At 55.3% G+C, this 16504-nt stretch overlaps 3 protein-coding genes across 3 annotated transcripts; 2 read left to right on the top strand and 1 right to left on the bottom strand.

The window, feature by feature from the left end:
• Positions 1 to 336: 336 nt before the first annotated feature.
• On the top strand, positions 337 to 1530 carry GCG54_00004704 (uncharacterized protein; the record flags this gene model as incomplete). The annotated part of the gene is made up of 1 exon (XM_045404749.1): positions 337 to 1530. The coding sequence occupies one exon, from the start codon at positions 337 to 339 to the stop codon at positions 1528 to 1530; it is 1194 nt and encodes a 397-aa protein (XP_045262692.1).
• A 1377-nt stretch (positions 1531 to 2907) lies between these two features.
• On the top strand, positions 2908 to 3878 carry GCG54_00004703 (uncharacterized protein; the record flags this gene model as incomplete). Its single annotated transcript, XM_045404748.1, has 2 exons — positions 2908 to 3109; positions 3256 to 3878. 2 exons carry the CDS (start codon positions 2908 to 2910, stop codon positions 3876 to 3878), a joined length of 825 nt encoding a protein of 274 aa, XP_045262691.1.
• A 2100-nt stretch (positions 3879 to 5978) lies between these two features.
• On the bottom strand, positions 5979 to 8600 carry GCG54_00004702 (uncharacterized protein; the record flags this gene model as incomplete). Its single annotated transcript, XM_045404747.1, has 3 exons — positions 5979 to 8279; positions 8332 to 8535; positions 8598 to 8600. The coding sequence occupies 3 exons, from the start codon at positions 8598 to 8600 to the stop codon at positions 5979 to 5981; spliced, it is 2508 nt and encodes an 835-aa protein (XP_045262690.1).
• Between the last annotated feature and the right edge of the window lie 7904 nt (positions 8601 to 16504).

Here is a 16504-nt window from a genome sequence, read left to right as displayed (position 1 = left end):
CCAAGGCAGAGATTTCCGAGTCAGGCTGACCAGCAAGACACCCATCTACCCCCAGCAGTGGCTGCATGTGATATCGTTACCTACCTTACCTTACCGTACACCTGGCCATCCGCACTACTACTACTACTACTACTACTACTACTACTACTACTACTACTACTACTACTACTACTACTACTACTACTACTACTACTACTACTACTACTACTACTACCGCCGCCTCTGTGACTTGGCCACCGCCCCTTGCCTCCCATATAACACTCTACGTATCCCCCGCGAGGAGTGTTGACGAGGAGCCCCAAACCACCAACCTTTACATCCAACATCATAACCACAATGGCGACGACAACATCACCGCCCATGCCCAACATCGGCGGTTTGCTGGCCCCCATCTTGCCCGCCCTGCCTCCTGCCTCTATCTCCACACAGCCGGCCATCGGCGTCTTGCCGCTGCTTAGCCCAATCCTGAGGCAAAGAGTCCAGCTCCTTTCAGAGTCTAGCACTGAGCCTTGGATTCGCTTGCTTGCCTACGACACAGACAAGGCCGCAAGACTGGCCGAGATCGTTCAGAGCGGTAGATTAGAACCCCATCCTGTATCAGGCGAGGTCGAGGTGGACTGGGAGTACGATGCGAAGACGCGATACAGGCGACTCGACTTGGAGACGCTGCAAGCACTCGTTGTACTCGAGGAGCTCGAACTGTCTTTTCGTCTTATCTACTGCGTTGGCGACAAGGACGGCGGCGGTGACGGCTGGAGGGTCGGCGAGGTTAGCGTTGTCGACAAGAACGCTCCGTTCGGCGATTTTGGTGGCTACTCGACCATCGCCGAGGCTGAGAAGGCCCATGCAGACGACAAGGCATCGAAGACGAGCATCTCCAAAACCCCGGCTGCAAGCTTTGACGCCGCCGAGGCCGACGAGGATGAGGATGATGGCTACTGGGACCGATACGACGCGACGCCTGCTCGTACGCCCGCCAACCGAACGCCAGCAGTCAAGCGCTCCCCCGCACCACACGCATCACAGGCGTCGCAGCTCGGTGCGTTCCGGACAGACTCGGCAGAGGATGCCTACTATGCGCAATACGATTCTGTGCAGCCGGCGATGGATGCTCACGATCCCGACGAGGAGGTCGAGGGCTTCGATGTCGCACCGCCTTTGGGTCTGGGTACCGTCGTCAGCCAAGACATCTCAGAGGCGGGACTCACCGAAACCAACGGCTCTTGGACGATGGCTGAGCCGCCGCGTTCGCCCTCCATCCACAGCCAAGACGAGGACCGGGCGGCCGTACTTCTCCACCCCCGCCCGGCATCAAGCGCCAGCAGCAACGGAAGCCGCATGGTTGAGAAGCTTGAGGAGACCGCCGAGAAGCAAGGCGCGAATGAGTTCGGTGTAAAGCAGCACGTGTCCAGAAGCCTTCGCAGCCTCTTCCTGCTGGCACGCTCGTCTGGCATTGACAGGGAGGAGTTTGAGCGGCTCGTGAAGACCGAGCTGGACGTCCTCGGCATGATTGAGGATGAGGAGGAGTGATTTTGAGGCTGACGGCCTTTTGTATATAAGGAGTTCTTCTGCTTGGTGGTGTTCCGTGGGGATATCCGTTGGGTCAGGATGATCATTTGGCATAGGTCGGCTGCATGTGTATCGGCGTTAAACATTGGCCATATATCAACAATTCAAAGCGAGAGCTGTTCAGATCAATTATACGAAGAAAGAGAAGAATGATGTAAAAATTGAAGCGACAGACATGTTCAAGTCCTTGAACATCTGGGAGCTCAACAATTCGAAGCAGCTAGGAACGGAGCCCTAGTCTCAGTGCTAAGCCAATACCTTCTCGATATGTGCATCATGCTTCTTAACCTCGAGGGGGCGATCGAGTCGAGGGATTGAAATGTGGAGTGAATTGGAACAAGAGGCAGCAAATTCAATGACGGTGCTTTGGCAACGGCGGATATTGATGTTCTGCGGGAAATGATCATGTCGAAGGAGGGATTGTCAGGTAGCTCGCTATCGCGCCAGTCCCAACTGTTGTGAACTCTGTACGAGCCTCGGCACCCTTCATCGGTCCAGCAAGAGGGGTAAAATGAGGCGACGCACCCCGGGGCCGTCCGATCTTGACTGGAATAAGCGCGTTCAATTTTGGGCAAACATGGAATGGCAGAACCTTTCCCGCATGATCACACTAGCAAGGTTGGAATTAGCCGCCCGCGCGATCGTCTCCGCGTCAAGATCACCGTGCTCCAGGGTCAGGGTTGTGCGATGCGCCCTGACGGTTTTAAGCGCCCTCATTCAAAAGGCATGGGCATGGGCGGCTAAGTGGGCGGCCAGGGTCAAGAATCGTACGTGCCGCCGCCGTTGGTGTTGCTGTTCCCATCTACTGTGTCCGATGACATCTTTGTTGGTGATCGACAGATGAGAGTGTTACGATGGCATGTTGCGTAACGAGCTGAGCCTGAGTCTGCAGACTGCCAGTCTGCTGCTGATGTTGGTTGTTCGGGTTGCTCAAAAGAGAGTAATCTTGAGGACGTAGTAATTGGCCCAGAATTCGTGTCGTTTGTACGGGGGCCGAATTGAATATTGTCACCAACACGAGACCTATGCAAATATGTTGGTGTCAGACGTGGAAAGTAGCTTGTAAGTTCTAATGAAGCCATCACCAACAAGCAACCCCTCTTTCCCCATTGGCCGAATTACCCCCCTAAAGTGGGCAAAATGTACCCGCCCCAGCCCAGCGCACTGTTCACGCCTCAATCGTAAGGCCACCAAGCGCCAATTGCAGCGGCACGCACCACCACGAGCCGCCCAAAAAAAGTTCACCACCAAAAAGCGACTTGCACCAGACTTGGGAGAGACGTCGTGACGGGTCGAAACCAACGCGGCGGAACATCACCACCCACCACACACACAGCCATGTTCCGCTCAACATTAAGGATACCGCGCATGAGCGTGGCCGCGCGAGTGGTGCGCCAGCAGCGCTCAGTGCACTACGTGCCCCAGCTGAGGCACGACTTCAACGAGGGCGTTCCGGGGCTGCTCTCCGCCGACGGCTACGACATGGCTTGGACGCAGTACATGACGCTGATGATCGACAAGCTCAATGCCCTGACAGCAGGTTCGTTCCGTCCCCCTCTCTTCTCGTTCGCGCCGTACCAGCCTGCGATATACCTACCACTACCCCGGAGCTCCCAACGGGGAATGACATGCCACACGCCAATTGAACGCTGGAGAAAGACAGAGGGCTAACATCCACCCTCCCAGGAACCGACCTTGAGCCGCGCGACCCGAAGCAGATCATCCTCGCCACGGCCCGCGACCCCGACCAGGCCCCGATCTTCAACCACGCCTCCATGGCGCACAACACGCATTTCTTCTTCAAGCACCTCACCCCGACCCCGAAACCGATGCCGCAGCCGCTGGCCGATTCGCTCCTCCGCTCCTTCTCCTCGGTCGAGACCCTCCGCCGCGAGATGGTCCTCACGGCCTCCGCCATGTTCGGCCCGGGCTTCGTCTGGCTCGTCAAGAACTCCCAGGACGAGTTCAAGGTCCTCACCACCTACCTCGCCGGCAGCCCGTACCCGGGCGCCCACTGGCGCGGCCAGACCGTCGACATGAACACCGTCGGCAACACCGGCACCGCCAGGCCCTACTTCGACAACGTTGTCAAGGCCCAGCAGTCCGGCTCGAAGCCCCCCGGCGCCCTCGAGGCACACCCCGTCCTGTGCCTGAGCACGTGGGAGCACACGTGGCTGCGAGACTACGGCCTCGGCGTCGGCGGCATCGGCGGCAAGAAGGCGTTTGCCGAGGCGTGGTGGGAGGTTATCGACTGGCAGGCCGTGCACGAGGCGGCCCATCTCACTAGCCGCCCTGCCATGAAGGCATGAAGTCGATGAAGGCGTTTTGTTGCATGGGAGAGGGTGGTGCACGGCAGTCAGGAATGAAGCTGGGATCCTGTGATACGGATCTCCCGCCTGGATATGCGCTGTGGGTGGTTGTGGCGATGTAGGAATTACAACAAAAAAGGAATTGTATGAATAGACATCCGCATATACAGATGAAGCCAAAATGTACTATGCTGTACTACTAAGTATCTCAACCCGCTGCTACCACGCTCTTTGGCTTGATGCAGTCTCAGGTGATTTAGGTGACGTTGGGGGTGCGTCTGGGGGAAATTTCGACCGCAAAATTGCTGGTCCTTTCATGTACTGCTCGACCCAGATTGTACGACGGCCATCATCACTCACAGAAGAAGCCCTGCTCTGACTTCCTACCGGTCAAGCTTTTCCAAACTCGCTGCACCTGTGACACAATCCCAATGACGGATGATTCCAATATTGACCATGACGAAGCTACACCCACGTACATGATAGGCGTCGCAGAAACTACAGCCCACGGAAAGTAAAGATGTTCGCGACGTACCACTCCTTAACCCGTCGTTCGCATGAATGGTTTTCCCGGCCATGTCGAGTGTGGAAGTCTACTCCCCTAAAGCGCGACGCCAAGCAGCATTGGCACATGATCAAAACCTAGGGGATGTGAAGAGACAAAGCGTGCCGGAGATATGAGGAACGTTACATAACTTGGTAAAAGGGAGAGTGTGGTATGAATATATTGACATTAGGATACATATCTTTCCATCCCTCACTTTAATGCCAGGGCAAACATAGTCCTCATCCTGCTTCTATTTACGCCCATAAGAAAGACACTACAGAACTACAAATCTGGCATCATCAATTTACAGACTTACCAGTATCGACGCTGAATGTCAGACAATGTTGACTACCATTGCCTGTTGAGGCCGTATTTCGATTGCCAACGTCAACGATAGCTATATTTTTGACGGACAGACAGAATTGGCCAAAGACTTTCTTCTATTGATGACTTATTGGCCCTAGTCTTTATTGAACCCTTTGCAGTGGTAAAGTATCTAGTGATACCCTTGAGACCAAAGAATTGAATGCGTCAATGGGTACGACACTCACCCCAACTACTTTGAGATTACTGGCAGTATCTTGTTTTCTTCGTACACTGGAGAGACAAACTTCGCAACCCAACGCATGCGGGCCCCCGTTTGCAATCCTTGTTCTCTCATTTATCTGGCTCTTCTTGACAGGTTAATTGTTGAATTTCAAGTAGGCAGGATTGCCACAGACGCTGCAGCTTCGATGCCGTCTTCCCCACTCAGACTCTTCAGTTTCCTACGGAGGACTTGGTCAAACTATAGTGACATGTAATCATTCAACATATACCCACATTGTACCACCCGGAACATGAGCTTATAGTCACTTCGCAACACGAATCCACTTCACAAGTTGAGACCAAAAAGTCATGCATAACCAGACCCAGGCCCCATGCGAAGCCCCTCACGGATCTCTTTCTCATTTTCGAGCTACAAAAGCTAGCTAGGTATCATAGGTGCCATCCCTAAACTGATATATTAAATCAAGGAGCGTCTTTTCGTTTCGTCGGAGAGTGTTGAGGGGCGTGTTTGTGTGTGATATGTGTTGTATGCAAAGGTCGTGTGGTAGTATGAGGTCAATGTCGGTAGAAAAAGGAAAAAGACTAAGCCAGTAACCAAATCCCCGTTCCTATCCTTTCCCTCCCCCCCGTATTTTTGGTTTCGTCAAAAATTCATCATCAACCCGGCGTCAGGTAAAGGGGGGAGGAGAATCTGAGCAAGGATATAACAAATGCCGCTATCCAGAACTATGCAACGCAATGAAAAAGAGAGAAACAAGCAAACAAGAAAGCAGACGCGTAAACAAGAAGGTATCCTTTTTGAGCTACTGCAGACTTGGGTCCTGAGGCAGGGTGCGTGCTTGCTTTCTTTGAAGTGAAATAAGAAATGCGAACGCGGGTCATTATCCATCATCATTTTGTTTTGGGTATTTTTGGTTTATTTTTTGTTTTGTGTATGACTTTCGCCTCCCAGGAGATTGAAAGATTGCGGAAAGGAAATTGGTCGAGGGATAGAGGGGGAAGATTTAGATCATGTTGCCGTTGACACTGACCTCGAAACCGTCACCCTTCTGCCTCATGGCCTTGGCAAGCATCAACTCACGCATCCAGTCGATGCGCTCGTCGCGGCTCTTGACGGCGAAGTGGTGAGTCTTGCCAGTGCCATTGGCACCCTCGGCAGGGACAGACGAGGTCGAGTTGGAGTGGTGGTGGGTGAATCCGTTCAGGGCGCTCTCGCGCTTACGCAGCTTGGCGGCGTTCTTGTCTTGGGGGATAAGCTGGAAGCTGAAGGCAGCGACGGGGTCGCTCTTCTCGCGCGAGTGAGAGGAGAAGTGGACTGCGCGGAAGGCGGCGGAGAGCTTGCTCTGCGAAGCCAGGCTGGAGCACGCAATGGCGTAGTCGTCAATGTCGACGTACTCAAGAGTGCGATCGACAGTGCGCTCGTCCTTGTGAACCGCCAAACGGGTACCCTTGAGGGTGCAGAAGGTGTCGTTCCACTCGTGACGCAGCATCTTCGTCTTGCGCTTCTTCATGGGGCCCTGGAAGGTGACACCGTCCCGCTGAGCCTCCTCGACGGCTTGCTTAACAGGAATGGCGCCTGCAAGGTGGGAGATGGGCGGGATAGCTTGCTCAAAGGGGTGGGTCCGCTCAACGGGCGACCAGGGGTAGTTGACGCGGGGGGGAGCTTGAAGAGGCTGAGTGCGGGTGGAGGAACGGGGAGAACGAGGAGAAGAGTGCCTCGGAGAGGTACGAGCGATGGGAGTGGCATTGTTCTCATCGAGGGCAGGGAGGACAGGGAACGAGGGACGGCGAGCAGAGGCGCGCGACTGCGTGCGGACGAGGGGCTGCTGCTTCTGCGTGCCTGCGCGGTAGTTCATCTCAGGGGGAACGGACTGGGAGATATCGCGAGCGACACGGTCCATGGGGATGGCAGTGACGGGGACGTCCATCTCGGAGAAGGGCGTGCCAAAGCGGTAGGGGTTGACAGGGCTCTGCAAGTCAGGCGACATGGCTTCAGCTCGGTCCATGACATACGGGACGAAGCCTTGTTGCTGCTGCTGAGGAGACATCACTCTGTCGATTGGCTGAGTGACGGGCGGCACCGTGGACGCTCTGAGGTTGCTGGGACGGACAGGAGCCTGCTTGCCCGGGATGGACAGCTTCGGCAGCTTGCGAAGACCATCAGGCTGAGGCTTCATAGCAGGAGCGCCCATCTCAAAGGGAGGAGTAGGAGGGACGCTGTTGCTCTGGCGTCTCTGGAAGTCAAGGAACTGACGGACGTTATCCTGAGGATCCCTTGAAGTGACGTTTCGCAGAGTAGCCTCCTGCAGGTACTGCAGCGGTGTGGCGTTGCCGGGACCCAGGACGTCGGAAGATGCGACGACTGACGGGCCCGAGTCTGAGATGGGTCGAAGAATCTCCTTGGGAGTCAAAGCTCTGGCAGTCTCTGGGTTGCCAGGGTTGCCAGTGATGACCACCGTCTCCTTCTCCATGTCGACGAAGGGATGCTCCTTTCTGAACGCCGCGATGAGACGTTGCTGCTTTTTGAAACGGGAGCAGTCCTCTCCTTTCGGGCAGTGATGAGGCTTGGGGACGACTTGCTCGATGCCGACAATCGACACAGACTCCATGGGGGTGATGATGTCGTCGTGGGACGCCTTCTTTTGCCTCCTCCTGCTGCTCTTTCTTGGCTTGAGGCTGCACTCGTCTGTCTGACGCTCTGCCGCCCTGATCTCGCGGGCCTCCTTCTTGACTTCGCGACTCGGTTCATCTTGAATGGGCGTCGGAGCGCGAGGAGAGCTCGGCCTGCTGTCGCGCAGAAGTTGGATTTGGTTCCACACTCTTGTCCTCATGCCAAATGACGGGATGTCCAACTCCTTAAGATCCTCAAACTTCAAAGTAATGAGGATGGGTCCATTGATGTCGTTTTCCACGAAACGGCCGGCAACAGAGAGCTCAATGCCAGCATTAAGCATCGACTGCGCCACCATCTCAGGGGTCCACGAGACAAGCTCTCTCGACTGAAACTCCTCATAGGTAAATTGAAAAGGACCATTTTGTTGTCTCGGTACCGGCGGTGGCGGCAGCTTCGTATATTTGAAGTCATCGAATGGTCGTGCTGTCTTTGGAGTGACAGGAGACAGGGTCAAGATGGCCTCGTCGAAATAGCTCTCCGCAGAAGAGCGAAACAGATGCGGTCCCGACGGTCCCTCGATCGGTTTGTTAAGTGACTGGATATCGGGGTACGCCACCCGACCCTGGCTTGACCTCGGTGTCGGGATTTCATCGTAAGACGAAAGAGTAGTAATACTTGGTTGACCACTCGACTGCGCGCAAATCAGCAACTGCAATTTTTCTGGTCGCCGGCGCGGAACTTACTGAGTTGACACTTATACGTGGAGAGTTGTCTTCAAGTTCGCTGAGCACTTCATCGTCCCATTCCATATCCATGAACTCGGTTGCTACTGAACTTGGCCTTTGAGGCTCACTCTTTAGGCCAAAGAATGTGTCGCGCATGGGGACCTTCTCGCGCATCTCACGATGCAGGTGACGGTCACCCCTGGCGTATTCTTGTACATATTCCTGCGACAGGAGAGTCAGCATCATTCATACCAGAAGCCAAAGCCTGCAGCGAAAGTCCATACCATTTTGTTGTTTATATGTGTGTAAGTGAGATCGCAAATGCGGAAAGTGGGGTGACAATGAGGCTTGAGCTGGCTGTAACCGGCTTGCGGCTTACAGCGCAGTGCAGCCTCTCTGGGGGCTTATTTTGCTTTTCCGGCCGAGGAGGCGGGTGAAACAGCGCCGTTGCCGGCAGCTCTGTTGGTCTATGGGGAGGGGGAGAGGTATCCTGATGATGAAGCCTTTAGATAGTCGAGACGCACGCTTGGGACGACTCGAGTTTGGGAATCAAGATAGGAAAGCCAGATGAAGCCAGCAGCAGACAAAAAGGAAAAGAAACCAAAACCAAAGCAAAGCTGGATATGCTCGGATGGTATGCCACGGGTCGCAAAAGAGAAGAAGGAGGGGATCTGGTACACGACGGGCGCCTACCGCGAGTTATGTATGTCTAGTGCGTCCATGAACAGGGGCCTGGTAGAGTTGGGCGGTAAATAGTTACCAGGGTTGGCAGAGGAGAGGGGAGGACGAGGAGGAGAGAGACCCATGGTGGTCGAGGTCGGATCACACAGCCAGCAGCACCTTGCTACTGTAGCGCAACGCAACGCAACGCACGCACACACAGCAATCCCCTAGGGAGGTAAGGTAGGTAGGTATTGACCCCCCTTGCCCATATGCAAGTTGCTTCTGGTGTGATTCGACGGGCAGCACTCGCACCCGGCGGCGATAGCGGCAGTGTCGACAGGCCAGGCACTCACCTGGGTGTCTGTCAGGTTGAGAAAGAATATAATAATAGCGCCCAGTGGCCCCAGTGGTTGCGTGGATCGGATGGTCGAGCGGGCGACGGGCCCAGCCATGGACCCCATGGACCCCATGGCATGGCATGGCCTGGCATGGCGTACGAATACTTAGACGAGGATAGACGAGGGAGCAACGAAAGGGGGGCCCTTTTTGGGGCTGGGCGGACGAGACCGTCACCAGCGGGATATCTTGGGGTGCGTATCCGTACTGCGCGGCCGTTGAGAGGTGAAAGGTGGTGAGGAGAAGAGGGAATTTGGACAGGACCTGGTTCCCCGGCCAAAAGGGGGGTGTGAAGGTGTGTGTGCCGGATGACATCCATGTGGACAACGGCGCACAACCGAGCAGCAAGCACTTGCACCTGCAGTTGCAGTGAAGCCGGAAGCAGCAGGAGCAGCAGGAGAAAGAAGCCATGCCATGCTTCCAGACGCACTCTCAGCACACACACGGCGCAGGCACGACGCAGCACAGCAGCCAGACCCAGACCCGACTGGGCAGGAACAGCAGGAAGAGCCGGCCGGCATGAGAGAAGAAGGGGTGACGGTTGGAGAGGTAGAGAGATGCAGAGGACTGACTGTCTGGAACGAGGACAGATACTGCAGTCTGCGGTAGAGGAGAGGAGTACGCAGTAGAGCAGAGCAATGGAAAGAGTTGATGCGGATGGAGCTCAGAGGAGAAGACCAGGATGGAGGGTCGGGATGGGCGCGAAGCTACCCCCGTCCCCCGCTGCTGATTGGGCGGATGCGGGAAAACTCCCGTGCATCGCGCAGCCGACGGACATGAATGCGAAGCTGCGAGGCGTCGCTGGAGCTTCCCATTGGCCTAAATTCACATTGTGCTACTTTATTTAAGGAAGCGCTAATACGCCATTGGCTGAAAATAAGACAGAACACCACCTAACAAGTGACCCCCGTCCTGCCACCACGGGCTCTAAGCGCCCGCGTTCTGTCGAGAACCTCCAAGCGTCTGCCGCCGCCAGCCAGTCGCCGTCGCCTGACATCTGCCTTTAAGTGGGGGCCGGCCACAGCTGTGAGTGCACTGTTCATAGCTACACATCACTTCACAGTCAAGCACAAGGTCCGTATGCCGCATCCACCATCTGCCACCCTAAGCTCGGCTCACTCACTCACCTCACACCCTGGACCGGCCGGACCTTTTTTCTGGTCACTCACTCATTCATTCAATCGCTTCTTCCTCTTCTCACCTTGAAGCGACACACCCGCTCCCGATGCCACGCTTTTGCTCCTCCTTGTCGTCCCCTCGTCTTCGCCCGCACTCTTCCTCCTGTACGCCCTCGACTCGCTGCTTTTTCTCTCTCTCTCTCTCTCTCTCGCCTTCACTCTCGGCTTCCCCACTCTGGACATCGAGTCAAAATCTACAGGCCCTGTCCATCACCTCTGCAATGTCACCCTTCGACCAGGGCCCACGGGCAGGATGAGCTTCCCCGGCGCACACACTCTTGATGACCTCGCAGCAACTCCGTAGCGGAAGAACCAGCGCGCAGCGAGCAGCAAGCAACAGCTGCTTACCCGCCCTCCCGCTCGCCGCCATCCATCACCTAGTCCCTCTGCAGGGCTCCCTTTTCAGTCTCTAGGGAACCACCGCCGCCGCCGCGCCCTACACCACACCATCCTCATCAACAAGCCGGCTAGTCTGTCAATGTCACTATCGCTCCCGTAATCACCATCCTTCATCTTATCAAGTCCTCTTTCCCCAGGCCGACCTGACGCACAGGCTTTGCATCTTGACACCTCAATGTGAATGGCATGGCATGGCATGGGCATGTGGACCGGACCAGAACTTCGCGTCCATCCAGTGCCATCCCGTCATGCCAATGCCGTCAACGGCGCCGTCGCGAAGATGGCGCCGGACCCCTTTGGCTGGGGAAATCAGAATCTAGATGGTGACCTGCATCGCTTCTTGCAGCACTTGCGCCGTTTCCCTCCTTTCTTGCTGCCATTCCGGAGGCGGAAGCAGACAGAGACAACCGGCCACTCGCTTGCTGACCGTCCACCGGCGGAAAGGCTAAAAAAGAAAGCCCTCAACCCCGGCTTCTGAGCTCTATCCAACGTTGCACCCCCGGCTCCCTACAGCCACCGCCGCAACCTCCGATCTCGACGAGTCTCGAATGCTCGTGGCCAGAAGCTAGATACCCCACCATCATAAACCGATTGCCCCTCACCAATCCATTTCAGCCACTTGCTTTGCTCGTCGGGCCTCCATCGGAGAAATCCATCAAACTGAGACTCCTTTTCCGGCCGGGGGCGACAAGGCCAATGGCCTCTCAAGTCGGCCTCTCTTCACGAGACGTCCAAGATGAGGCGAACTTTTGCTCGCACGTCTTCATAGGCGAGCCTTTGTTCGCACAGGTACGAATAGTGCGATGGGACTATCCCCCATCATAATGGGTCCTGTCAAAAGCTTTCAAGTCAGGCCGTTGGCCCTTCACGATCCTCCTCCACATGGCGTGTAACCGTCGGCGCTGCCCGTTGATCACGACTAGCCTCGCCCGCCTCGCCTTGCCCTCAGCTCGCTCGCAAATCAAACGTCCCTGTATTTGCTGCCCAATGGGCCCCCGCCGATAACAACAACGTGACCAGATGAGCTTCTTTCATGGCACATGACCTGCACGACTGGCTCACCGTCGTTGCTGGGGAAATTTGACCGCAGCGAGAACGACTCTCTCACAAGATTATAGACTGCCCTTGTCGCCTTTTACCCACGTATGACTTCATATCCCATGGGATTTGCAGATGGCGGTCAAAATGTGACGAGAAGACATGGTTGATGCAGGAGCTGCATTTGACTCTTGCAGTCCGTATGCGTGCTCCCGATGCAAGCCCGCACAGCTTGATGCGGTGGAACGAATTGGCCTTGTTTGCTGGATAGGACATCAGGTAAGCCATCTCAGAAGGGAGAGAAGGGGTGGCTGGCGGAGACGACTGAGTGGTTGAGCGATTGGGGAGTCTCAAGATGGTGGTACGAGAAGAGTTCGGAGAGTCCAGGTTTTACCCCGCAGATTCAGTTGAGACAAATCTGCGTCGTCGACTATTGGAGAGCGCAGAGACTCGCTTTTGGCACGCACACACACACACACACACACACACACACACACATACTGCGTGTGTATGTCGATAGATTAGGGATGTGGTGACATGCTAATGGTGATATCTGATAGCCATGCCGTATCGGACTGCGCAGGATTTAGCTCTCACTCATTCGACATGATCTGTACAGGATCTGGTATCGCAAAATCTGGTGTTGAACCAGTATGATTTCTCGTCCGGCCTGGGCAAAGCGATGGTGTTCTTGTCAACCCAGTCGCGGACAGCGGGAGCATTGTTTCGCTGATTCCCGCTGCAGCCACATAGTATCCGGTTGTTACCCTCCCCAACCCCTTGGGTTGCGATCCTTGAATTGCGCGACATACATCGCATTCTCGTGTGTCGTTGTCGGTGAAGCAAACCCGCACACTCCACATGTAAGGGAGCGAGAAAAGCGCTGCATGTCTTTCTGGGACCACACCACAGCGATTTTTCCCTCCCTCTCCCGCTGACTCATTGACGGCTAAGGATGCTATGAACATCGAACCCCGTTCTTGCGTTAGCAGTGTGACGCTCTGCAGGGAAGCAGGAAGCACGCTCCCGCTAATGCGTCCCCGTCTTCGATATCCATTCCAGGCGGTGTTCGATGCAGTCTCCGAGACAATAGAAACGCCGTGGCAAGGCCCGATGGGCGGGACAAGAGAGAATGTGAATCATTTGCGGTCGACGGTCTCGTCGTTCTTCACCGACTCTTCACGTTGCCTGGCATCTTCGGGGATGACCTCATCCGATGAATTCCGCTCGCCAGGGAGACGTGTCCGACCATGGTACAATGTCTCAAGCAGAGCCAGCTCGCGATGTCTCACTGAGTTCAACGGCATCCAACGAAGTGATGTCCGACCGGAGTCCGGTTGTTGAATGGAAGCACCTGACAACGGAAGGCGGAACAACCTAGCCGGGGTTGACAATTGTAGTGAGATGGTGATTTGGTGAAATGCGAATGCCTCATGGAAACCCCGGCAATGGAGAATTGATTGTCGATTAATGACCTCCGCGGCCGAGTCTACCCGACGGGTACTCAAAATCATGTGCACGAATGGTTTAATCCCCTGAGCAATTGGGCCAGGGTTTCCGAGTTCAATTTCTGATCCTGGAGGAGGATCATTGAGCATGGCTAACCCTAAGGAGAGCACAGTGCACAGTGCACACCCTCAGCCCACAATGGGGCCAGGGGGTTGATTCTGGCTTGAGAAAGGCCTTTCTCGGGGCGAATTGGCGCATCTTTGGGCGCTCATATTCTCTGGTGTGTGTGTGTGTGTGTGTGTGTGTTCGTGAGAGGACGAGGTCGTCCAGACATGTCTCCAGCGCGCAACTTGTGCCCTCCAATGAACCTCCTAGAACACGTCTTCACGCGCTCTCACATGATGGCAGGCTAATGCGAGTTTCGCACCATCTTCTGTGGATGGGCGACTCTCCAGCTGAAGTAAGCACAGCCAGTGGATCGCGGCAAGGCGGAAAGCTCTTGATGGTGTTGAGCTTCTCAGTCCTCGTTTGCAGGTCCAAAGTTGCCCCGTTGCGGCCATTCGCGAGACCCTGGGAATTTTCTTCGTCAGATCGCATGGCGATGCGGCGCATACGAAGAGATGGCCTGAGCGAGACGGATGCAGGTCATTGTGATTTCGGTCCGTCGACGGGCAGTCCACTAGTGCCATGTGAATTGTCGAAAATGGGCGCCCGTTTTTCGCAATCGACAGGGCAGGCTTATGCTGAGAGCCTGAGATGCCAGGCTTATCTGCTTTATGCTTGGCAATCTGCCACGAGTCGTATTGCAGTCGATATCACAACGGGGACGAGGGGTCCTTGTCTGCTGATGAACGCATTCAAGGGCTCTTTTTGTCATTGGCATTCGCGTCCAGGTCTGGATGCAACCTCGAATTCGAGATTGATCATTTATCAATAAGCACTGGATGTTGGTGACGAGCCGTCAAATCCCCAGCGGTATTTGTGTTGTCTCGGCTATTGGAAATGCATTTTGTAGGGCTGCAAGTCATCCTGAGAATCCCTTACATGCGACGTTGAATTTCATGCAAACTCCGTCATCGTTGCGATGGGGGTCGGCATCCAACTGATTTCCTGAGCCCGTCATCCTCGCTGACCCTGGTGAACCGTTCGGGGCGAGCAGCGCAGGATTTGTGTAAGGTATCCGTGCCGCAAAAGGAATTTGAGTGAATTGGGCAGAAGTCGGGGGTTGAACCTGGGAGGTTAGATCCACCGATTCAGCGGGAAGACGGGAGGACATGGATAGGTATGGTACAGTGTTCCCGTACGGTATGGAGCTTGGAGCTTGGAGCTGAGGGGGTTGGCTGGGGTCTCCTCGCCTCGTGAGATTTGGAGCTTCACCCACAATTGCCTGTCTTGCGGGCTGAATGTCAACGACGTCGCAATGCACCTGCGACGGCTTGCTGGCCCTACAGAGGGTTACGGACGTAGGGTAAACCGTGGTAGCATTCCATTCTCGTCAAAGGCAAGCGATGCGGCCCATCCTCGTCCAGGCTGCGCTAGAATCTGCGAGCCCTACAAGGGTTGTGGTGATGTGCCGTGCGTGGTGGCTGGGGTCTAGAAGCAAGCGGATGTCGCGCCGTTCGCGAGCTGTTGGCGGAAAGGCGGGAAGACTGGGATGCCCAGGCGACGGCCTTGTTCTCCGCAAAAAACAACAAGCGGCCGCCTCCCTGCAATCTGATATCGGGAACCCTCAAGGTTCAGCAACGCTATTCACATCGGATCACATCACACTAGCCACAACAGGCGAGTGGTGATGAACAATGGGCACACTTCGACGCCTCAATCCCCGTCCGCGGATTATGTTGAGCTTCCGATGGTTGCGTCGTGCTTTCGACAACGACGACAAAACCGACGAGGCCGACGACATACATTGTTGACGAGGCGATGCCATGTGTGATACTGCAGAAAACGAAATTGCGGCGTGGCAGCGGCGTGTTTTCTCGTGGTACCCAACTGAAAACAGCAAACTCGACGCCCAATTTTGGATGCAATGTTTTTTGTTTTTGGCGACAGCCGGAGACGATTGAACGGCTCAATCCCACCCTCTGGCAAAGGAAATGAAATGAGTGATCATGGACACGGCCAGAGACGAGGGCACAGACGTCGCGCGATCCATGAAGATAGGCCGTGTGGTTGCAAAAGATGCAATGATGTGTTGTATGTGCCGCAGCAGCTGAAAGCAAAAGCATCAAAGTCGGACGAGGCAGCATAGCAAAGCATAGATGTCGACCAGGTGCCGGCAGGGACTGAACCTAAGGCTGAGAGGCACAGCGACAGCGATAGGATTTAGCTGGCGTACATCCGGGAAAACGTGCGTTATCCGCGGCACGCAGCCTGACGAACGGCAGGCAATAGTGCGGCGCAGGCGGGCGGGATGGGTATTGAATCGTGTATGTACATCGGCTCGGTGGACGGCGAGGAGGAGATTGGCGATGAGGGCAGGCCGAGGGGGTTGTTTGTCATTGTCTGCGGGCGGTTGGGCGGGCTGGAGCGCGAAAAAGCAACAAGACCCCGGCTGAAAGTTTGCTCGAGGGTGCATTGGAGAGGCACAGTAGCCGTGCGGATGATGTGGAGGTTGGCTTGGGGGCTGTTGGTCGCAACCGCCAAGAGACAACCGTTATTGACGGCATCCTGTCCAAGGTGAGATGCTCGCGGGGCCGGGAGAACAGAAGCCAAAAGCTCCGAGATGGAAGTCGAGCTAAGTCCAAAATTAGCCCAACTATCGATGTGAGGAGGGTCATGATATGCGGGCTAAACTGACCGCCAAGCGGGTTAAATCACGCAGAAGGAGGGTAAAATAAAAATAGGTTGCTGTTAGTCGTCATGCGTGAATCTGCAGGTGACGGCAAACATCGACAGCGGCTAGACGGTGTGACGTGAAGTTGATGGCATGCTGCTAGATGCCCAAATTAGCCCCGGATGTGAGTCCGGAAGAGGGTTAATTTGATCACTCACCAAGAGCTGGGCGGCTAATTAGTCTGCCAGAAATAGGCCCATCACGTAAGCTGTGCTGCCAACCATGCGAACCG

The sequence above is a fragment of the Colletotrichum gloeosporioides genome (genome assembly GCF_011800055.1).
Source record: "Colletotrichum gloeosporioides strain Lc1 chromosome Unknown consensus_54, whole genome shotgun sequence".
In the NCBI taxonomy this organism is placed as follows: Eukaryota; Fungi; Ascomycota; class Sordariomycetes; order Glomerellales; family Glomerellaceae; genus Colletotrichum; species Colletotrichum gloeosporioides.
This window is presented reverse-complemented; position numbering and strand designations above follow the sequence as displayed.